The sequence below is a fragment of the Erythrolamprus reginae genome, chromosome 2 (assembly GCF_031021105.1).
Source record: "Erythrolamprus reginae isolate rEryReg1 chromosome 2, rEryReg1.hap1, whole genome shotgun sequence".
Taxonomy (NCBI): Eukaryota; Metazoa; Chordata; class Lepidosauria; order Squamata; family Dipsadidae; genus Erythrolamprus; species Erythrolamprus reginae.
Window position 1 is genome coordinate 7905717 of NC_091951.1, and position 24453 is coordinate 7930169.

The following is a 24453-nucleotide window of genomic DNA, read 5'->3' on the forward strand; positions in this document are numbered from 1 at the left end:
TTTAACATATTTCATCTTTAAAAAAAATAACACAATGATACAAAAAAAATTATTGAAAGGTATAAAAGTTTGCATTTGGTATGTTTTGGGGTGTTTTTTTAAACTTTTTATTAACAAACCAACATATAAACAACATACAGACAAAATTAAACATTTGCATTACCCTTTTTGATTAATGTGACTTTTGCTGTTGTATGGCTGCTGATAATTTTTCTAACCTTGGCTCATACTTTGTAAAGTTGAGAGCAACACATGCAGAAGTCAAGTCATCTGTTAGTTTCTGTCTGGTGTCAGGTTTGATATAATTCAAAGCTGAAAACAACTGCTCACAAGCATAAGATGATCCAAACAAAGTAAGGAAAGCAATCCCAAGTGTTTTCATTGACTGAAAGTTATTTGGCAGAGAATTCCACGCTTTCAGGATTTCATTTTCAGAACTAATTGTGATGTCCTTTGTCATCCTTTCCATCTTCTCGAGTGTTTCCCGCAGGTCACAGAATTTATTTTTCCACAAAGAGTTTTCTTGAAATTCCAATAGCTCCATTTCCAGATTTTCTAAATCTAACCAATGCAAGCAGGAAAGATCAAGTTCTTCAAATTTGGCTTTATCTGGAGAAGTAAGAAAACACAGGGTCGTCTCCATCTTACGGAACTGGGAGAATCTGTTGCTCAAATTCACCTTGGCAGCTGCTACAATGCTAGAAAATTCCTTGCAGACATCCCGATGGCTTGTAGGATTGTTTGCAAATGTTGTAGAATTTTCTAAATGCACCTTTAGATTTGGGAAATATTTCAGCTGCCCATTTTCAAGGTGTCTTTCAAAAACCTGCAGTTTTCTCTCAAATGTTTTGATATCACAAAACATCCTTTCTGCTGTTTTCCCTACACCTTGTAGTTGTTTGTTCAGTACACTGAAAAGTGATGTAAAATCTGTAAAAAACATGAGGTTGGTAAGCCAGGCCTTATCAATGAGCTGTGGATACTCCTGGCCTTTTTCATTCATAAACAGCCTAATTTCATCCAAGCAGGCTACAAATCTCTCCAGGACTTGTCCTCTGCTCAGCCACCGGGCATTATTATACATAAGTAAATAATTATTCTGTGCCTGAAGCTCCTCAAGAAGTGCTTTAAACTGTTGAAAATTCGGAGCGTGAACCATGATATAATTCACAATTTTTGTGACATCTTTGAGGACATCCTCAAATTTTTTTCTGCTTTTCCTCGTACAAAGAGCTTCTTGATGGATAATACAATGAAAGGGAATGACTTGATGTTTTATTTCTTTAGCAAAGAACTGTATGAATCCAGATGTTGGCTCCACCATAGAAGGTGCCCCGTCGCTAATAATTGCAACCACTTTTTCTGGCCTTATGTCTTGCGACAACAAAGCCTCCGTCACAGCATTGTAGATATCTCTTCCTTTTGTTCTTTTAGGTAAGGAGACCAATTTCAGCAGCTCTTCTTTCATGATGTCACCAGCAGCAAAACGTAAAATTACTGCTAGCCTTGCATGATTATTTATATCTCTGCTTTCATCCAAGCATATGGAGTAACAGGCTGCCTTTTGTAAGTCAATGGTGAGCTGCTGATTAATATCCTTTGCCATGCATTGGACTCGAGCTTTGACGGTATTTCTGCTAAGTGGAATCTCGGAGATACGTTTCATAATTTTATCCCTGTTTGGGAAATCGTGGAAAAGGCCATTGCACTTAGACAACATGCCCATTTTGATAGCAGCTGCATCAGAGAGGGTCTTACCATGTTTTGCGATGCACAGTGAAATCTGAAAACTGGCAATTGTCAGGTGATTTGTTCTAGAGAGACGGTTAGAAAAACTAAGAGGCTGGGAATGGTGCTTCCTCAATGTTCCTTCAAGAAACTCTTTTCTTTCCGTTGGACCAAGCTGGGCAATCCTTTTGTGGTTGGTGTTAAAGTGCCGCTTGACACTCGAGGTGCGACACACAACACTTTCATTACACAAAGTACATAACGCTTTGCCGTTGTGTTCAATCATTCCAAACGACTCTATCCAAGCCTCTTGGAAGGGTCTTCCACTTCCAAAAGCAAAAGTCCTGGCCTTTTTGGCTGCACTCCTTTCTGGGTGTCCAAGACTTGGAGTCTACAAAAACACATTTAAAACAAAAACAAAAACGGAAACATCCAATAAAAATATAATATTATTACTTAACATTAATGAAATGGATATTCCCTGAATCAATAATCTCTGGCAGTGATTTTCAGCTGGGGATCTATCTATCTATCTATCTATCTATCTATCTATCTATCTATCTATCTATCTACCTACCTACCTACCTACCTACCTACCTACCTACCTATCATCTCTCTCTCTCTCTCTCTCTCTCTATCATTTCTCTCTCTCTCTCTATCTAGTCTATCTATCTATTTATCATCTATCTATCTATCTATTTATCATCTATCTATCTATTTATCTATCTATCATCTCTATCTATCTATCTATCTATCTATCTCTATCTCTCTATCTCTCTATCATCTATCTATCTGTCTCTCTATCTATCTATCTATCATCTCTCTCTCTATCTATTTATCATCTATCTATCTATTCTCTCTCTCTCTCTATTTATCATCTCTCTCTCTCTCTCTCTATCTAATCTATCTATCTATCTATTTATCATCTATCTATCTATCTATCTATCTATCTATCTATCTATCTATCTATCTATCCACAGTAACTGAATTTAAACATGCCTGGGATAAACATATATCCATTGTAAGATAAAATACAGGAAATAGTACAAGGGCAGACTAGATGGACCATGAGGTCTTTTTCTGCCGTCAGTCTTCTATGTTTCTATGTTTCTATCTATGTATGTATCTCTCTCTATCTATCTATCTCTCTATCTATTTATCATCTCTCTCTCTCTCTCTCTCTCTCTCTCTCTCTCTATCTATCTATCATATCTCTCTCTCTCTCTCTCTCTATCTATCTATCTATCTATCATCTATCTACCTATCTGTCTGTCTGTCTGTCTGTCTGTCTGTCTGTCTATTTTATTAATTAGATTTGTATGCCGCCCCTCTCCGTAGACTCGGGGCTGCTCACAACCACAGCAATAATAAAACAACATATGACAAATCTAATATTTAAAATTTTATTATTTATGTATTTTATTTATTTTTTCATTTGTCCAATACACAAATACATAGGAAGAAAAATAGACATGTAGTAATATATATATAAGGGTAAAGTGAACTTAGAGGAGAGGACGTATGAAAGAAAGAAAATATATATGATAAGTGAGAGAAAGGAAAGACAATTGGACAGGGGACGAAAGGCACACCAGTGCACTTATGTACGCCCCCTAACTATCTAAATAAATAACTAAAAACCCTTCTTAAAAAGCAAAACATACACACAAACATACCATGCATAAATTGTATAGGCCTGGGGGGGAAAGGAATATCTCAATTCCCCCATGCCTGACGACAGAGGTGGGTTTTAAGGAGCTTACGAAAGGCAAGGAGGGTGGGGGCAATTTTGATCTCTGGGGGGAGCTGGTTCCAGAGGGTCGGGGCTGCCACAGAGAAGGCTCTTCCCCTAGGTCCCGCCAAACGACATTGTTTAGTCAACGGGACCCGAAGTAGGCCAACTGTTTTGAATTTGCTGACAACCAGACCAAGGAGCAATTTTCCCCTGACTACCAGCTTTTGGCCTTCTCTGAAAAAAGGCATCTGGTTGCATTTCCTACCTTTGACTCACCTCCTCTGTACGTACATTGGACCTACCTCTTGGGGAATTTGCATAAATAAGATGCTTTTACATTTTATGTATGGTATGCGTATGTCGCATGGGTTTTTAAACTGTTTTTTAATATTAGATTTATTTTCCATTGTAACATTGTTATTATTATTGTTGTGAGCCGCCCCGAGTCTTCGGAGAGGGGCGGCATACAAATCTAATAAATTATTATTATTATTATTATTATTATTATTATTGTTATTATTATTATTAATTAGATTTGTATGTCGCCTCTTTCTGTAGACTCGGGGCGGCTCACAACATAATAAAACAATTCATAACAAATCTAATAATTTACAATTTAAAATTTAAAGTAGTTAAGAAAACCCCATTTTTAAGCAGACATACCTACAAACATACCATACATAAATTATATAGGCCCGGGGGAGATAATCTCAAATCCCCCATGCCTGACGACAAAGGTGGGTTTTGAGGAGTTTACGAAAGGCAAGGAGGGTAGGGGCAGTTCTAATCTCTGGGGGGAGCTGGTTCCAGAGAATCGGGGCCGCCACAGAGAAGGCTCTTCCCCTGGGGCCCGCCAACCGACATTGTTTAGTTGACGGGACCCGGAGAAGGCCGACTCTGTGGGACCTAATCGGTCGCTGGGATTCATGCAGCAGAAGGCGGTCTCGGAGATATTCTGGTCCGATGCCATGAAGGGCTTTATAGGTCATAACCAACACTTTGAATTGTGACCGGAAATTGATCGGCAACCAATGCAGACTGCGGAGTGTTGGTGTAACATGGGCATTTTTGGGAAAGCCCATGACTGCTCTCTCAGCTGCATTCTGCACGATCTGAAGTTTCCCAACACTTTTCAAAGGTAGCCCCATGTAGAGAGCGTTACAGTAGTCGAGCCTCGAGGTGATGAGGGCATGAGTGACTGTGAGCAGTGACTCCCTGTCCAAATAGGGCCGCAACTGGTGCACCAGGCGAACCTGGGCAAACGCCCCCCTCGCCACAGCTGAAAGATGGTTCTCTAATGTGAGCTGTGGATCGAGGAACGCCCAAGTTGCGGACCCTCTCTGAGGGGGTCAATAATTCCCCCCCCAGGGTGATGGATGGACAGATGGAATTGTCCTTGGGAGGCAAAACCCACAGCCACTCCGTCTTATCCGGGTTGAGTTTGAGTTTGTTGACACTCATCCAGGCCCCAACAGCCTCCAGGCACCGGCACATCACTTCCACTGCTTCGCTGACTGGACATGGGGTGGAGATGTAAAGCTGGGTATCATCAGCATACTGATGATACCTCACCCCATGCCCTTGGATGATCTCACCCAGTTATTATTATTATGAAGTAGAGGCAGAGCCAGAGACACGTGCCAGGAGGAGGAGGGGAAGGGGAAGGTTTTTTGGCGCAGGGAAGCAGCCAGAGCAGGGCACGGCGGGGAAGCCTTGTGCAAATTTGCACGGGCCAGGGAGGAGAATTGGCAACAGGGGAATGGTGAGGCTCGGTTGCCTTTGGGGCCCTACTCTCATACAGGCTTCCGTGGTGAGCAAAGTTTTGGACGGGTCGTTCCAGAGTTTGCCCGCACTTTCACCAGCCCGAGCATGATCCCGGCAAGCAGCAGTCACAATTCAAAGTGTTGGTAATGACCTTTAAAGCCCTACATGGCATTGGGCCAGAATACCTCCGGAACCGCCTTCTACCGCACGAATCCCAGCGGCCGATAAGGTCCCACAGAGTCGGCCTTCTCCGGGTCCCGTCGACCAAACAATGTCGTTTGGCGGGCCCCAGGGGAAGAGCCTTCTTTGTGGCAGCCCCGGCCCTCTGGAATCAACTCCCCCCAGAGATTAGAATGGCTCCCACCCTCCTTATCTTTCGCAAATTACTCAAGACCCACCTTTATCGCCAGGCATGGGGGAATTGAGACAACCTCCCCCAGGCTTTTATATTTTATGTTTGGTACGTATGTGTTGTATGGTTTTAAATTGTTGGGGTTTTAGATATGTTTTATTTTAATATTAGATTTGTTTCACTGTTATATTGTTTCTATTACTGTTGTGAGCCGCCCCGAGTCTTCAAAGAGGGGCCGCATACAAATCTAATAAATAATAATAAGAATTAATTGAACGGGTCCAAAGACAGGCTACAAGAATGGTGGAAGGTCTTAAGCATAAAACGTATCAGGAAAGACTTCATGAACTCAATCAGTATAGCCTGGAGGACAGAAGGAAAAGAGGGGACATGATCGAAACATTTAAATATGTTAAAGGGTTAAATAAGGTTCAGGAGGGACGTGTTTTTAATAGGAAAGTGAACCCAAGAACAAGGGGACACAATCTGAAGTTAGTTGGGGGAAAGATCAGAAGCAGCGTGAGAAAATATTATTTTATTGAAAGAGAAGTAGATGCTTGGAACAAATGTCCAGCAGACATAGCCTGGAGGACAGAAGGAAAAGGGAGGACACGATCGAAACATTTAAATATGTTAAAGGGTTAAATAAGGTTCAGGAGGGAAGTGTTTTTAATAGGAAAGTGAACACAAGAACAAGGGGACACAATCTGAAGTTAGTTGGGGGAAAGATCAAAAGCAACATGAGAAAATATTATTTTACTGAAAGAGTAGTAGATCCGTGGAACAAACTTCCAGCAGACGTGGTTGGTAAATCCACAGTAACTGAATTTAAACATGCCTGGGATAAACATATATCCATTGTAAGATAAAATACAGGAAATAGTATAAGGGCAGACTAGATGGACCATGAGGTCTTTTTCTGCCGTCAGTCTTCTATGTTTCTATAATAAAATAATAAATAATAATACCAAGCAAGTGAACGGGAGGGGGCTGTCACAGAATTCCTGTACTCACAGTAACTACGGCCACAGGAGGCAAGCGGGCGAGTTCCGGGAACAGCTGGGCCCGATCGGTGACGGCAGGAGCAACTGGGACTGATTGTTCAAGGCAGGTAAGCAGGCGAGGTCTGGTAACAGCAGGCAAGGACCGGGAGCAGTGGGTGAGGTCTGGGGGCAGCAGGCGAGGTCCAGGAGCAGATGGGCCTGGGCCACGTGGTCTGGGCGATTGGTAACGGCAGTCGAGTGGTCCATTTTTCCTCCCCTGTTTTTTAAATGGCAAGCCTGCTTTCGGACAGAAAGTAACTTGGCGTGGTGATGCTTGCCCACCGAGTGGGCCTTGCGTGCCACCTCCGGCATGCCTACCATGGGTTCGCCACCACTGCTCTATAGAATTGGATAAATGGCAAAAATGGTGGGATAGAAACTATAAATTAATAATGTCTATTTGCATATAAAGAAAATGTAGATACAGTAGTACCTCTAGATACGAGCTGCTCTACATGCGAATATTTCAAGATACGAGCCACGAGGGGAGAGACATTTCTGTTCTATTCCCGAGCTCAAATTCAGGATACGAGCCGAGCGTCCACTAAGTGGCGCAAGAATCCTTGCTTTTGGTTATCTCGGAGGGGGAAAACGACTTGTTCCAGATACGAGTTGCCTCGAGATACAAGCTCCCTTATGGAACGAATTATGCTCCTATCTAGGGGTACTACTGTAAAATGTATTATAGATGGTGAGACCCCATTTGGAATGCTGTGTTCAGTTCTGGAGACCTCACCTACAAAAAGATATTGACCAAATTGAACAGGTCCAAAGACGGGCTACAAGAATGGTGGAAGGTCTTAAGCACAAAACTTATCAGGAAAGACTTCATGAACTCAATCTATATAGCTGGGGTGGCGCAGCAGGTAGAGTGCTGTACTGCAGACCACTGAAGCTGACTGTAGATCTGAAGGTCAGCGGTTCAAATCTCATCACCGGCTCAAGGTTGACTCAGCCTTCCATCCTTCCGAGGTGGGTAAAATGAGGACCCGGATTGTGGGGGGCAATAGGCTGGCTCTGTTAAAAAATGCTATTGCTAACATGTTGTAAGCCGCCCTGAGTCTAATGAGAAGGGCGGCATAAAAATTGAATAAATAAATAAATTGAATAAATAAATAGTCTGGAGGACAGGAAGGGAAAGGGGGGACATGATTGTTGTAATCATAGGTTTATAGGCACTGAAATTTGGGATGGAATATTACTGGAGGGTGATGTTTTAAGCCTAATGGGTGCTGTATAAAACCTTAATTCTTCCTCTATTGAAAGGAAGCAAGAGTCCAGGCTGAGTAAGCAAGCTGCAGAATCCATGACCATGTGGAAAATAATTAACTTGATATACAGCATGAAGAAAACCTATAGCTAACTTCCATATAAGGAAATATATGCCTTATTCTCATTCCTTTGCTAATCACCAGTAAACACACAATCCAGGAAAAGGCAAAGAATGGAGCTTCCGTTAATTATCTATAGGGAAGTTACGAGGAGATTGCTTATACAGTGCATGAGTGAATGGTAGTTGGAGGATGGCTTAATGTATGTGGCATTCGCAACTTGGTTATTCTTTATCACATGTCAGGAAAAGTGAAATACTATAAAAGGAGCGATCTTGATTTAACCGAGGTCGTCTCGTTGAGAGAAAATTATCTACGTTGCTTCATTCTGATGTGGCAATCATGGCGACCCACTGGGGGAGGGCTGTTTGCCTTCACGTGATCAAAACATTTAAATATGTCAAAGGGTTAAATAAGGTCCAGGAGGGAAGTGTTTTTAATAGGAAAGTGAACCCAAGAACAAGGGGGCACAATCTGAGGTTAGTTGGGGGAAAGATCAAAAGCAACGTGAGAAAATATTATTTTACTGAAAGAGAAGTAGATGCTTGGAACAAACTTCCCGCAGACGTGGTTGGTAAAGCTACAGGAACTGAATTTAAACATGCCTGAGATAAGCATAGATCCATCCTAAGATAAAATACAGGAAATAGTATAAGGGCAGACTAGATGGACCACGAGGTCTTTTTCTGCCGTCAATCTTCTATGTTTGTATGGCACTTCTCACCTAGATTAGCCTTGTTCAAAACTATGTCTGCTAAATGTTGGAAGTGTAACCAGATTCCAGGGTCATACTACTATACTACAAGCCACTCCGAGTCCATGACGAGGGGTGGCATACAAATCTAATAAATTATTATTAATAATTATATGTGGTGGACGTGCCCAAAAGCAAAAATATATTGGACAAAAATACATACGGATAGAAAAATGGTAATGGAACATATAGATTTTAAACCAGAAATATGGTTGGGTATCATACCAGGCAAATATAATAAAGAGAACATGTATTTAATATTACATGTGTTAACAGCGGCCAGAATTGTATCTGCACAATGTTGAAAGGGTGAGGAGATCCCTACAGAATAGAAGATAATTTAAAAAATATTAGACTGTGCAGAAACGAATAGATTAGCTGTTAACACTTGAAATTAAGGAGAAGGAAGACACTCAATATTTTGAAATATGAGATTCCTTTTATTCATGTTTGAACAATAGAAACAGAAATTACAACCTTTAAAACCAAAAAAGAAGGATTAGTTTTATTACGACAGCTGATTAAAGTTGTTATTAACTTTGGTTAGTATTAATACTTAATGTGTATTAATTTTATGATAAAAAACATTGTTATTACAGCATAATTACTGAGGAATATTATTACAAACAGGATGGAGATTGCTCAAACTAATTGTAACCAGACAACACCCTGTTCATATGGATATTGAAAATGTTGCCGTTTCTACTTAAAAAACTTACATGAAAAAAGATGTGAGTCAGTTGTCAATCACGTGACTACTGGGATGTAAATCACGTGACCATGAGGATGCTGGGACAGTCATAAGTGTGAATCATAAATCACATTTTTCAGTGCGTTACAACTTCAAACGGTCACTAATTGAATTGTTGTAAGTCGCCCTGAGTCTTCGGAGAGAGGCGGCATACAAATCTAATGAATAAATAAATAAATAAAATAAAATAAATAAAGTCGAGGATTACCTGTAAACCTGCAGAGTATGAAAATGGACCACTTCTATTTTATGAGCTTCTTAAACAGTCACAAAATCCATTTGTTTAAATAACAAAATACATCTGCTCCATTGTACTCAATAAATGTGTTTTATTTATGGAATTCTACTCGTGGATGGGAATTCCATTTAAGGAAATAAAGTAGTGTTGGGCAAACCCGTTGAAGTTTGGGTTTCTTCAGGTTCGGATGAACTTGCCGTCGGAGTTTGGGTAGGTTCGCTGAACCCGAAGCCCAACACCTCTGGCCCGGCGAGAGGCGAAGCGCTGGTGGGGGGGGGGGATGTCAGGCTCCATCAAGCGGGCGATGGCCGGGAGCCGCTGAAAATCCCTGCCCCTAGTTCTCTCTCATTTCAGCAGCTCCCGGCCATCGCCCGCTTAATGGAGCCTGACCCCTCCCCCCCAGCGCTTCGGGAGGCAATTTCTGCCGGGCCAGCTTTTGAGTATCCTGGTGGGCAGCTTCAAGCGGGCGATGGCCTGGAGCCGCCAAAAATCCCTGCCCCTAGTTCTCTCTCATTTCGGCGACTCCTGGCCATCTGACACCTCCCTCCCAGCGCTTCGGGATCGCGGGCGGTAGTTTCAAGCGGGCGGTGGGCGGGAGGGGCAGGCGGGGAGTCAGAGCCCTCCCCGCCTCCCCCTCCCGCCCATCGCTCGCTTGAAACTGCTGGCCGGGATCCTGAATAGCCGGCCGGCAGAACCTGCCTCCCCACCCCTCTGGCCCGGCGTGACGCGAAGCTATTCAGGATCTTCGGAGAGGGGCGGCATACAAATCTAATAAATAAATAAATAAATCCTGGCCGGAGCTTCAAGCGGGTGGTGGGCGGGAGGAGGAGGGCTCTGACTCAGTCGCACCTCCTGCCCCCCCCAGCCGAGTCGGCGGCTTGAGCCTCGGAGCCCTCCCTGCCTCCCCCTCCCGTCCACCACGGTGTTCGAGCGAACGCCAAACCTGAACACAGACTTCTGAAAAAGTCCGGGTTCGGGTTTGTCACGGACCCAAACTATGCAAGTTCGGTTCGCCCAACACTAGAAGTAAGGAATCGGGAAAGAAGCTTGTAGTATGTATTGTAGAGGTGGAAAAAGAGGAGAATGGAGGCAAGGAGCTGTGCTAACTGCTCTAATTTGTTGCATGACTTAAAACGCCTACTAACCAGGAAAAAGGAATATATAGCAGTCCTCAACTTACAACCATTTGTTTTGTTTAATGATCATTTGAAGTTACAACACTGAAAAGTGATGAATAGAATAGAATACTATAGAATAGAATAGAATAGAATAGAATAGAATACTGTAGAGTAGAATAGAATAGAACAGAACTTTATTGTAACTTTGAATGTACACTAATTGGCATATATTAAAAATGAAATTTCATTGCATATAGCTCTTAAAGATCCATCTCCAATATTACACTGCATAAACGTGAGAAGATAAACAAATAAATAAATACAAAATTATATACAGTATATTCTCACATACTGTATATTATATTACACAGAGAAACAACGGTCTAATTCGGATGTACTGTATATCAAATTTGGCAGACTATAAGACACACTCCCAAAAGTAGGTGGAAATGTCTGTCCGTCTTATAGAGCAAATAAGGGCCTTTTTTTGGCCTCCCAAGCCCTCTGCGCCTCCCATTTTTTGCCTTCCCATCTCCCAGCACTCTGCAGGCCAAAACCAGACCTTGTTTTGGCCTACAGAAGCCTTCGCAGGTTCCATTTTTCCCTCTCCAGCATCCAGAAGGATTCTGCTGGCCAAAACAGGCAGAGTGCTTTTGGGGGCTGGGCAGGCAGAAAATGGGGTTTGGAAGGCCAAAAAGGGGCCCACTTTTGGCCTGCTGAGTGCTTCTGGGGGCTGGAGAGGCCAAACATGGGACACACGGAGGCCAAAGACTACTTTCTTTCTTGTTTTCCTCCTTTAAACCTATTTGAGTCTTATTAAAATCCATTTAATAATTGACATAGAAATGGAAGTTTTAGGTCTCAATTGTCATCAAAGTCTATCTGGAGTTTAAGGTCAAAACAGGGAGGGATTTGCAATGGTTGGTGAAGAATGCTGAGGCAGTCAGCTTTTTAAAATCTCTTTATTCTCGGCAGCAGGAAAGAACATTGCAATAGTGATTGGTGTAGTAAACATCTAGTGCCATTAAATAAATGTTTTACACATAAATTGACTGATAGAAACATAGAAGTCTGACGGCAGAAAAAGACCTCATGGTCCATCTAGTCTGCCCTTATACTATTTCCTGTATTTTATCTTAGGATGGATATATCTTTATCCCAGGCATGTTTAAATTCAGTAACTGTGGATTTATCTACCACGTCTGCTGGAAGTTTGTTAGGAAAAGCAAGTAGGATGCTTGGCTGCATAGCTAGAGGTATAACAAGCAGGAAGAGGGAGATTGTGATCCCCTTATATAGAGCGCTGGTGAGACCACATTTGGAATACTGTGTTCAGTTCTGGAGACCTCACCTACAAAAATATATTGACAAAATTGAACAGGTCCAAAGACGGGCTACATGAATGGTGGAAGGTCTTAAGCATAAAACGTATCAGGAAAGACTTCATGAACTCAATCTGCATAGTCTGGGGGACAGAAGGAAAAGGGGGGACATGATCGAAACATTTAAATATGTCAAAGGGTTAAATAAGGTTCAGGAGGGAAGTGTTTTTAATAGGAAAGTGAACACAAGAACAAGGGGACATAATCTGAAGTTAGTTGGGGGAAAGATCAAAAGCAATGTGAGAAAATATTATTTCACTGAAAGAGTAGTAGATCCTTGCAACAAACTTCCAGCAAACGTGGTTGGTAAATCCACAGTAACTGAATTTAAACATGCCTGGGATAAACATATATCCATTGTAAGATAAAATACAGGAAATAGTGTAAGGGCAGACTAGATGGACCATGAGGTCTTTTTCTGCCGTCAGACTTCTATGTTTCTATGTTTGTTCCAAGGATCTACTACTCTTTCAGTAAAATAATATTTTCTCACGTTGCTTTTGATCTTTCCCCCAACTAACTTCAGATTGTGTCCCCTTGTTCTTGTGTTCACTTTCCTATTAAAAACACTTCCCTCCTGGACCTTATTTAACCCTTTAACACATTTAAATGTTTTGATCATGTCCCCCCCTTTCCCTTCTGTCCTCCAGACTATACAGGGAGTGATTTGCAATGGTTGGTGACACTGTTAACTTAAAGGAAAAAAATAATTGGCTCTGTCTAACTGTAAAATATTTCTTCCAAGCATCAAAAGGCAGAGCAAGGGGGGCCTTACCCACAAGGGCCACATTTCTGGAGTTTTCCAGCATGACATCTCTGTACAGGGCTTTCTGAGTAGCATCTAGTAGAGACCATTCATCCTTAGAGAAAGACACAACCACCTCCTCTAGAGAAACAAGAACCTGCAAAAAAACCAAACAAACCCCTATGATCAAAACAATGGCATTTGCAAATTCTCTCCTTTCGGCTAAAGAATTCCCAAGCAAAGCTTTGCAGTGGGTTAAACAGGAATCTTCTGTAGGGTTAAAAGTCTGACGTGAAAAGACCTGTAAGAGCCGAAGTAACATTGGTAGAAACATGGAAACATAGAAGACTGACGGCAGAAAAAGACCTCATGGTCCATCTAGTCTGCCCTTATACTATTTCCTGTATTTTATCTTGCAATGGATATATGTTTATCCCAGGCATGTTTAAATTCAGTTACTGTGGATTTACTAACCACGTCTGCTGGACGTTTGTTCCAAGGATCTACTACTCTTTCAGTAAAATAATATTTTCTCACGTTGAATAATAAGTTTCTTTTTTGTACTTTGTGTTTGAAATACCCAATAAAAAAATTCAGATTTTTTAATCTTCTCCTTTGTTATTTCATTTATCCAATTCTCTACTTTGTTCCAAAATATTTTGTCTCTGAACATGTCCATGATAGTATGTACCAATTTCTTTTTTACATTTCCAACAAATAGGCGATACAGACGGAAACATTTTAGAAATTCTATATGGTGGAAGGTGCCATCTGTAGAACATCTTAATTTGATTTTCTTTATATTAGTTGCGGCTGGAATAGTATTTGCACAGAAATGGAAAGAAAGGACAATACCAAAAGACACTGAAGTATTTAAAAAATTATAGAATGTGTAGAACTAGATATGATGACCAAACGTTTAAATAATCAAACTGAAACAGAATTTTATAAAATATGGAATAAAGTATATGACCGGTGGAATTTTAAAAATGGTATAAACAATTAACTATAAGATAGAATGAAATAGTATATAGCATAACTAACTTAGAAGTGTATATTCTTTCATTTTTATTTTTATTTTTGTATTACTAATAATCTCTCCCTTTTCCTTTTGCATAAGTATAGAATATTTTAAAATATAAAGAAATGTAATTAATAAGTTTAATACTAAAAATATAGAGTTGAGTTCAACAAGAATGTAACTTACATGTGTGGCATTTCTGCTTTGATCTGACTACAGTTAGGATTTTTTATATTTCTGTATTAGTTAGACTTCTACGGCAAGCGGAGCAATGGTAGCTCCTTAAATATTTAGTGTTGTATGTCCTTGTCTGTCTTTTTGAAAATCAATAAAAATATTTTTTTTTAAAAAAATTCTCATGTTGGTTTTGATCTTTCCCCCAAATATTTTTCAGATTATAAGATTATAAGACACACCAGTGTATAAGACAAAGCAGGATTTCCAAGAGGTAAGTAAGAAAACTGCCCTTCCCGCAGCCTCCAGGAGCACTCCGCAGGCATCCCAAACCCTCTGTGTGCCCCATTTTTGTGAAAAATGGATTTTTGTCCATTTTTTTTTCAAATGCGGGTGCAGTTTTGACAGTCCCCAGGAGCACTCTGCAAACCTCCCAAGCCCTTTGTGCACCCATTTTTGTGAAAAACGGATTTTTGCCCCCCCCCTTTTTTTTTTTTTGCAAAAATGGGGACTCATGCCCTTCCCCAGCACACAGAAGTACTCTGCAGACTTCCCAAACCCTCCATATACAGTAATACCTCATTTTACGAACTTAATTGGTTCGGGAAGTAGGTTCGTAAGGCGAAAAGTTCGTAAGACGAAACATTGTTTCCCATAGGAAACAATGTAAAAGCGATTAATGCGTGCAAAAAGAAAAAAAAATCGCAAAATGGGGCTCCACTGGGCGCCGCTGCCTGGCTGTCACCTTTTAAAACAGCCGGGGGGCTTCTCGGCGTTCTCCCAAACCCAAACTTTTTGGGTTCGGGAGGCCGCCGAGAAGTGCCGCCGCCCGGCTATCACCTTCTGAAACAGCCGGGGGGCTTCTCGGTGTTCTCCCGAACGCCGAACCCGGAAGTTCAGGTTCGGGTTCCGAAGACCGCCGAGAAGCGCCGGCTGTTTCAGAAGGTTACAGCTGGGCGGCACCGCTCGGCAGAGCGCCATTTTTGCGATCGGCGGCGGCGTTTTCGGCCAATCTGGAGCCCATGGGCGGAGCTTTGACGTCATGAGGTTCGGGTTCGGGAGAACGCCGAGAAGCACCCTGGCTGTTTTAAAAGGTGACAGCCAGGCGGTGGAGCACCATTTTACGATCTGCGGTGGGTTCGTAAGCCAAAAAAAGTTCGTAAGAAGAGGCAAAAAATTTCCGAACCCCGGGTTCGTATCACGAGGTACCACTGTATATATTTTGCTTATTTATACCTGGACTATAATTAACTGTTGTACCTTATGATTCTTGATGAACTTATCTTTTCTTTTATGTACACTGAGAGTATGTGTCAATCAGCATCCGATGAGGTCCCACAGAATGGGTCTTCTCAGGTCCTGTCAGCCAGACAATGCCGGCTGGCGAGGGCTAGGGGAAGAGCCTTCTCTGTAAGGGCCCCGGCCCTCTGGAACCAGCTCCCCCCAGAGATTCGCACTGCCCCCGCCCTCCTTGCTTTCCGAAAAGGTTTGAAAACTCATCTTTGCCGCCAGGCCTGGAGCCACTGGATCTCCCCCCCCCCCCAAACCAACAAATGTGTTTAGAGTGATTATTGAGTGAATGATAAGTTGAATGTTTTTAAGTTTTTAGGATCTTTTTAAGTCTTTTAATTGTAATTAATCGGATCAAATTGTTTTACTATGTATTCTATCTTTTTTGTGAGCCGCCCCGAGTCCACAGAGAGGGGCGGTATACAAATCCAATTAATAATAATAATAATAATAATAATAATAATAATAATAATAATAATAATAATAACGTGCACCAAGATACTATACTATTCTATAGTAGATCACAACCATCAGGAACAATAAATTAGCAGAAGCATTAAGGGTGACGGTAAATGCAGCCCTCGCCAACGTGTTTCTCCATGCCGCTTCCTGCCGTTGTTTGCAGGAAACAGAAGTTTCCTTCCTACCGTTGTTTGCAGGGAAACAGAGGTTTTAGGGGTAGTGATTTCTGACAGTCTCAAAATGAGTGAACAGTGCGGTCAGGCAGTAGGGAAAGCAAGTAGGATGCTTGGCTGCATAGCTAGAGGTATAACGAGCAGGAAGAGGGAGATTATGATCCTGCTATCTAGAGTGCTGGTGAGGCCACATTTGTAATACTGTGTTCAGTTCTGGAGACCTCACCTACAAAAAGATATTGACAAAATTGAACAGGTCCAAAGACGGGCTACAAGAATGGTGGAAGGTCTTAAGCATAAAACCTATCAGGAAAGTCTTAATGAACTCAATCTGTATAGTCTGGAGGACAGAAGGAAAAGGGGGGACATGATCAAAACATTTAAATATGTTAAAGGGTTAAATAAGGTTCAGGAAGGAAGTGTTTTTAATAGGAAAGTGAACCCAAGAACAAGGGGACACAATCTGAAGTGAGTTGGGGGAAAGATCAAAAGCAATGTGAGAAAATATTATTTTACTGAAAGAGTAGTAGATGCTTGGAACAAACTTCCAGCAGACGTGGTTGGTAAATCCACAATAACTGAATTTAAACATGCCTGAATTTAAACATATATCCATCCTAAGATAAAATACAGGAAATAGTATAAGGGCAGACTAGATGGATCATGAGGTCTTTTTCTGCCGTCAATCTTCTATGTTTCTAATGTTTCCTGCAAAGCTGTGGGTGTTGTTGTGCCCCGCCTCCCCCGCTGTCTCTGAAAGGAACAATCTCCTGAAGGACACGGTCACATGTGAGACTCTGAAAAAAAGACCCCACCAATAGTGACAAGAAAAAGGCCACGGATATCTTGCGACACTTCCAGAAAGTCCAGTTGCCTCTTGAAAAAGCAGCTTTGGGACAACCGTGACTTGGATGACAGAATCCCCATAACCATCCTTCGCCAAGATATCAGTTTGGTCTATCGCAGCTTCTAATCTGGACAGTTGCATCAGAATACGCTGATGGGATCTTCTCTTAACATTTTAGCCAATGGACTAGGGGTCCTAATGGATCAATTTATTTATTTATTTATTTATTGGATTTGTATGCCGCCCCTCTCCGGAGACTCGGGGCGGCTAACAGCGACAATAAAACAGTGTACAATAGTAATCTGATATTAGAAATGATTAAAAACCCATTAATATAAAAACCAAACATACATACATACCATGCATAAAATTGTAAAGGCCTAGGGGGAAAGAATATCTCAGTTCCCCCATGCCTGACGGCAGAAGTGGGTTTTAAGGAGCTTACGAAAGGCAAGGAGGGTGGGGGCAATTCTAATAGAATAGAATAGAAAATATTTTTTATTGGCCAAGTGTGATTGGACACACAAGGAATTTGTCTTGGTGCAAATGCTCTCAGCGTACATAAAATAAAATATACATTTGTCAAGAATCATGAGGTACAACACTTAATGATTGCCATAGGGTCAGTGAAGAAGCAATATTAATAAAAATCTTAGGATATAAGCAACAAGTTACAGTCATACAGTCAACATGGGAGGAAATGGGTGATAGGAATGATGAGAAAAACATGCCTAGAATAAACCTATATCCATCCTAAGATAAAATACAGGAAATAGTATAAGGGCAGACTAGATGGACCATGAGGTCTTTTTCTGCCGTCAGTCTTCTATGTTTCTATGTAACATGTGTACAAATCTAATAGTTAAGAACTGTAAGCTAAAATCCCCTCACATTTAAAAAACAGTCAATTAATTGTTTTTTAACAGACATTTCCTTTCCTACCTGAGTTCGGGCTTCAGCTGGCTCTTCAACTTCACTAGAAACAGAAGAACCTACGAATACAGATTTTCCATTCCCTGCAAGTTAAAAGAGACATAAGCAGATTTTTTAGAAACTATCAGTTTGCAGCAATCCAACCAGCACACAAGTAAATAACTCAACGGGATTCATTTATATCAGAAATGTCTTTATATGCACTGCTAAAAAAAAATAAAGGGAACACTTAAAGCAACACAATATACCAGTATTTTTCGCTCTATAAGACGCACCTGCTGATAAGACGCACCTAGATTTTAGAGGAGGAAAATAGAAAAAAAATATTTTGAGCCAAAAAGGGGAGAGGAAGAGAGGAAGGAGTGAAAGAAGGGAGTGAGGGAGGAAAGAAGGGAGGAAGGAAAAGGAAAGCAAGAAATGGAGGGAGGAAAGGAAGGAAGGAAAGAAAGAAAGAAAGAAAGGGGGAAGGAACAGGAACAGAGGAAGGAAGCAAGGAAACTTATGAAAGGGGAGAGTAAGAGAGGAAGGACTGAAGGGAGGGAGGGAAGAAGGTAGGAAGGAGAAAGAAAAGAAGAAATAGAGGAAGGGAAGGTAAAACAGAGAAAGAAAAAGAGCAAGAAAGAAAGAAAGAAAGAAAGAAAGAAAGAAAGAAAGAAAGAGAGAAAGAAAATGAAAGAGAAATAAAAATAGAGAGGGGGAATGGAAGAAATGGAAGGAGGGAAGGAAGGAGAGAAAGAGAAAGAAAGAAAGAGAAAGAAAGAAAAAAGAATGAAAGAGCAAGAGAGCGAGAGAAAAAGAAAGAAAGAAAGAAAGAAAGAAAGAAAGAAAGGCAACTTCAAAGAAAGGCTCACTGAGCATCTCTCTCTCTCTCTTTCTATCCCTTTCTTTCTTTCTCTTCCTTTCTCTCTCTCCTCTTCCTTTATCTCCTCTCTCTCTCTCCCTCCCTCTCTTTCTCTCCCCCTTTCCCTCTCTCCCTCTCTTGCTATCTCTCCCCCCTCTCCCTCTCTCTTTCTCTCCCCCTTTCCCTCTCTCTTTCTCTCTCCCCCTCTTGCTATCTCTCCCCCCTCTCCCTCTCTCTTTCTCTCCCCCCTTTCCCTCTCTCTCTCTCTCTCCCTCTCTTGCTAGCTCTCCCCCCTCTCCCACTCTCTTTCTCCCTCTCCCTCTCTTTCTCTCTCTCCCCCTCTCTTTCTCTCTCTCCCCCCCCTTTCTCTCACTCTCTCTTTCTCACTATCTTGCTGTCTGTTGCTCTCACTCACTCTCGTTCTCTCTCCGTTCTTCTCAGCGGTGACGCGCGCACGCCCTGCCCGCCTCACCTTTGCCGAGAGCTCTCAGCAAGGGGGTTGTAGGAGAGGCGGGGCCGGCGGCAAAGGTGATATTCAATGTCGGGGGCGCACGGGCGGTTGCACGCGCTCCCTATCTCCCTGCTAGCCCACTCGGAATATTCAAAGTAAGAAAAACCTTAACCGGCAAAGGCTTTTCTTATTTTGAATATTCCGAGTGGGCTAGCAGGGAGATAGGGAGCGCGTGCAAACGCCCGTGCGCCCCCGACATTGAATATCACCTTTGCCGCCGGCCCCGCCTCTCCTACAACCCCCTTGCTGAGAGCTCTCGGCAAAGGTGAGGCGGGCAGGGCATTGAATATCGCCTTCGCCGGCCTCCGCTGAGAAAAGCCTTTGTCGGCATTTCCTCTCGGCGCAGCGGCGGGCGGAGAGAGGGAAGGGGGGGCAGCGGCGTCCCTCCTGGCCTTGGCGGGCCGCCCGACCCTCCCCACCTCCTGCAAACGCGGCGGGCGGCAGGTGGAGAGCGAGGAGCCGGTTCCGGCGGGCAGGGCTTGGCTGGCTGGCTGGCTGGCGGGGGGAGCGCCGCTGGTGGTGAGGAGGGAGACCCTCCTCCGGGAGGGAGGGGGCCAGGCAGCAGCTAGCCAGCCAGCCGGCGGGATGGCGCTTCCGACTTCGCAGCCTCCCCCCCCCCCCCCGCCTGCATCTTCGCTCCATAAGACGAGGCTGATTTTTCATCCTACTTTGGGAGGAAAAAAACTGCGTCTTATGGAGCGAAAAATACGGTAACTCCAAGTAAATCAAACGTCTGTGAAATCAAACTGTCCACTTAGGAAGCGACACTGATTAGACGATCAATTTCACGTGCTGTTGTGCACATTCAATTTTGTACACAAAAAAGTATTCAATGAGATATATGTTAAATATGTTAAAGGGTTGAATAAGGTTCAGGAGGGAAGTGTTTTTAATAGGAAAGTGAACCCAAGAACAAGGGGGCACAATCTGAAGTTAGTTGGGGGAAAGATCAAAAGCAACATGAGAAAATATTATTTTACTGAAAGAGTAGTAGATCCTTGGAACAAACTTCCAGCAGACATGGTTGATAAATCCACAGTAACTGAATTTAAACATGCCTGGGATAAACACATATCCATTGTAAGATAAAATAGTATAAGGGCAGACTAGGTGGACCATGAGGTCTTTTTCTGCCATCAGTCTTCTATGTTTCTATGTTTCTAATATTTCATTCATTCAGATCTAGGTGTTATTTGAGTGTTTCCTTTATTTTTCTGAGCAGTATACAATAGCATACAGCAGAAGTCAGAACCAGAACTCAGAACCCAGTGATCAGTGAACCTAAGCCACCCTCAGGCTTCAAGCCATCTGGTCACCGAAGAGTCCCCATTGGCTGACCTGTTACAATATCTATCCCAATTCATGAACTCTCCCATACAGACAGAAACATAGTTATTAAGACATGGGTTAGGATTACAGTGTTCCCTTGATTTTCGCGGGGGATGCGTTCCGAGACTGCCCGCGAAAGTCAAATTTCTGCGAAGTAGAGATGCGGAAGTAAATACACTATTTTTGGCTATGAACAGTATCACAAGCCTTCCCTTAACACTTTAAACCCCTAAAGTGCAATTTCCCATTCCCTTAGCAACCATTTAGATCATTACTCACCATGTTTATTTATTAAAGTTTATAAAAAAAATTTTTTACTAAAGTCGGATGAAAGTTTGGCGGGCCCCAGGGGAAGAGCCTTCTCTGTGGCGTCCCGACTCTCTGGAACCAGCTTCCCCCAGAGATTAGAACTGCCCCTACCCTCCTTGCCTTTTATAAACTCCTCAAAACCCATATTTGTCGTTAGGCATGGGGGAACTGAGACATCTCCCCCGGGCCTATACAATTTATGTATGGTATGTTTGTATGTATGTCTGCTTAATAATGGGTTTTTTAAAATATTTTAAATTGTAAATTATTAGGTTTGTCATGAACTGTTTTATTGTGTTGTGAGCCGCCCTGAGTCTACGGAGAGGGGCGGCATAGAAATCTAATTAATTAATTAATTAATTGATTAATTAATAACATATGACGTCATCGGGTGGGAAATACCATGGTATAGGGAAAAAACCCGCAAAGTACTTTTTAGTTAATATTTTTGAAAAACCGTGGTATAGACTTTTCACGAAGTTCGAACCCGTGAAAATCGAGGGAACACTGTATACAAAACAGGGCCCAGAGAATTTTTTTTAAAATCCCTTCTTTCCACAAGGAAACGTCTCTTACCTGAGGAGGTGGGCTGACTTGGATCTACATGGGAGATCCCATTGAAGAATGGCTCCCCGGAATAATCTGGGCAATCCCTTCTTTCCTCCGGATTCTCAGAGTTCAAGTTCAATCCTTGGAACTGATGGACCAAGAAAAGGAAAGACAAAGAAGAAGAAGAGACAAGTAAGTGCAAAGAAGAGCAACTAAAATGATTAAAGTCCTGCAGATTAAAGCGTATGAAGAACGGCTAGTATGGTTTGGCTAGTCTGGAGACATAAGAGTGGACATGATAGCAGTACAGTGGTACCTCTACTTAAGAACGCCTCTACTTAAGAACGTTTCTAGATAAGAACCAGGTGTTCAAGGTTTTTTTGCCTCTACTTATGAACCATTTCTACTTAAGAACCCGATCTCTGTGGCGGCCCCGACCCTCTGGAACCAGCTCCCCCCAGAGATTAGGATCGCCCCCACCCTCCTTGCCTTTCGCAAACTTCTTAAAACCCACCACTGCCGTCAGGCATGGGGGAATTGAGATATCTCCCCCAGGCCTATGTAGTTTTGTGAATGGTTTGTCTGTGTTGTGTGTTTTTTAAAATAAGCGGGTTTTAGATATTTTTAAAAAATTAGATTTGTTTCTTGTATACTGTCTTTAACGCTGTTGTGAGCGGCCCCGAGTCTGCGGAGAGGGGCGGCATACAAATCTAATAAATAATAATCATCATCATCATCAATCAATCAATAAATAAAAAGTAGAAAGATGAAGGGAGAAGAGAAGGAGTGGAGGGAGGGAGTGGAGGGAGGGAGGGTAAGGCAATGTTTCCCAACCTTGGCCACTTGAAGATATTTGGACTTCATTCGCTGGCTGGGGAATTCTGGGAGTTGAAGTCCAAATATCTTCAAGTGGCCAAGGTTGGGAAACACTGCTTTAAGGAACGAACTCACTTAATGACAGGCACCTCGGCATCTATGGTGGTCATAAGTCAAGGACCACCTGTCTAGTGATTTGCTTTCCAACCAAGGCAAGGAAGATCCTAACGCGGGCCAAAGCTCCCTCAACAGTCTCGCTTAACGACCTTGGTTTCCAATAGGGTCACGAGGGCTGCCTTAAAAAATGATGGGTTTTTTTAGCTGTTTTTTAATATTAGATTTCATTCTATTCTAACATTGTTATTATTATTGTTGTGAGACGCCCCGAGTCTTCGGAGAGGGGCGGCATACAAATCTAATAAATTATTATTATTATTATTATTATTATTATTACTGTTATTATTATTTCTACTTACACTACGAATAACTTTGTTGCTTGTATCTTTACAATTGATATTGTTTTACTTAGTTTCCTGGTGTGGTTTTTTTATTATAATAATAATAATAATTATTATTATTATTTCTACTTACACTACCAATAACTTTGTTGCTTGTATCTTTACAATTGATATTGTTTTACTTAAGTTTCCTGCTGTGGTTTATTATTATTATTATTATTATTATTATTATTATTATTTCTACTTACACTACCAATAACTTTGTTGCTTGTATCTTTACAATTAGTTTCCTGGTGTGGTTGTTTATTATTATTTATTATTATTACTACTACTACTACTACTACTCTACTACTACTACTACCACCTGTGCAGCCTTTCCTGACTCAGGCGGCTCCCCATGAAGCTCTGCCTCCTCCGGGGAGATCTTGGCCAAAGTCCTCTCCGGAGTTTCCTTCCGATCGGCCGCCGGCCACCTCCGCTCCCTGCGCACTAGGCGTAGCGCCCTCTCCAGCTGGGGACGCAGCTCGTCCAGCGGCAGCTCGTCCTCTCGCTGGGCCTGCAGGGCTCGGATCAGGGCCCGCCACGGCCTCCGCCACGGCCGCGCCCGCCCTTCCTCCCGCATCATCCACTCCAGCGCCCAGAGCGCTTCCCGCGGCCGCCTCTCCAGCAGCGCCTCCAGGGCGAGCTGCAGAACGACCGCCGGGTCCCGGGCCAAACTTCCGGGTCCCTCCAGCGCCGCCGCCAAGTCCAGCAGCGCCCGCCGCAGCGCCGGAGCCGCCCCCGGAAGGCCCTGCGCTTGGATGCGGCGCAGGAGAACCACCTCCAGCCCCAGCAACGCCTGCAGACGCTCCTGCTGGGCCGCGGAGAGGGCCGCGTCCCCGGCCAGCAGAGCTTCCCGGCCTCGCCGGATTTGGCGGAGTTCGGCGCCGAGGCGCTCCGCGTCCGGCGGCCCGCCCAGTTTCCAAGCCCAGCACCAGCTGGCCCGGATCGGCTCCGACACGTGCGCCGCCAACAGCGCCTCCGCTTCGGCCAACCAGCGCGCCAACTGCTCCGGCGAGAAGCCCTGCGGCGCCATTGTTGAACCCTCGCTCGGGGTTTTACTACCACCAGACGCTCGCGGGGAGCAGTAGGCGGGAGCCCCGGGGTTCTTGGCTGGCCCCTCCTCCCTGAGGGCGGGGCTTGGTAAAGCCCCGCCTTTCCGGGACCCCATTGCTCCGACCCTTCAACCGAGGGCCCGTGGGCGCCGAGGAATGAGGTTAAGATTACTAGAGTTGGAAAGGACCTTGTAGGCCATCTAGTGACAGGGGTAGGCAAAGTTGGCTCTTCTATGACATGTGGACTTCAACTCCCAGAATTCCTGATCTAGCATGATTGGCTGAGGAATTCTGGGAGTTGAAGTCCACAAAACTAATAAATAAAGTCATAGAAGACGAGCCAACTTTGCCTATCCCTCAACCAGCCAACCAACCACCGCCAACTAACTAGCTTTAACATCAAATTCAATCTTCCTGAATTTGTCATGTGTAAAAGAAACAACAAACAAATAAACATAAATTGTTCTAGTAGGACAAAAGAATGTTAGGTTGTGAGTGCACAGGGGGGGTCCTCGGCTGGCCCCTCCTCCCTAAGGGCGGGGCTTGGTAAAACCCCGCCTTTCCGTCTTTCTGAGAACCGGGACCCCCTTGCTCCGACTCTTCAACCGAGGGCCCGTGGGCACCGATGAATGAGGTTTAGATCAGTGTTTCCCAACCTTGGCCACTTGAAGATATTTGGACTTCAACTCCCAGAATTCCTGAGCT

General features: G+C 43.1%; 1 protein-coding gene across 2 annotated transcripts; it reads right to left on the reverse strand.

The window, feature by feature from the left end:
• On the reverse strand, positions 1-23921 carry LOC139159657 (SCAN domain-containing protein 3-like). Of its 2 annotated transcripts, XM_070736972.1 has the most exons (6): positions 23019-23921; positions 21408-21528; positions 17851-17924; positions 12972-13098; positions 6594-6961; positions 1-2119 (listed from the first exon to the last, which is right to left on the reverse strand). In XM_070736972.1, exons 1-6 carry the CDS (start codon positions 23862-23864, stop codon positions 173-175), a joined length of 3483 nt encoding a protein of 1160 aa, XP_070593073.1. In that variant the 5' UTR covers positions 23865-23921; the 3' UTR covers positions 1-172. The 2 variants fall into 2 exon arrangements, with proteins under 2 accessions (XP_070593073.1, XP_070593075.1); XM_070736974.1 differs by lacking the exon at positions 6594-6961 and having other exon boundaries at positions 23019-23917.
• Positions 23922-24453: the final 532 nt, after the last annotated feature.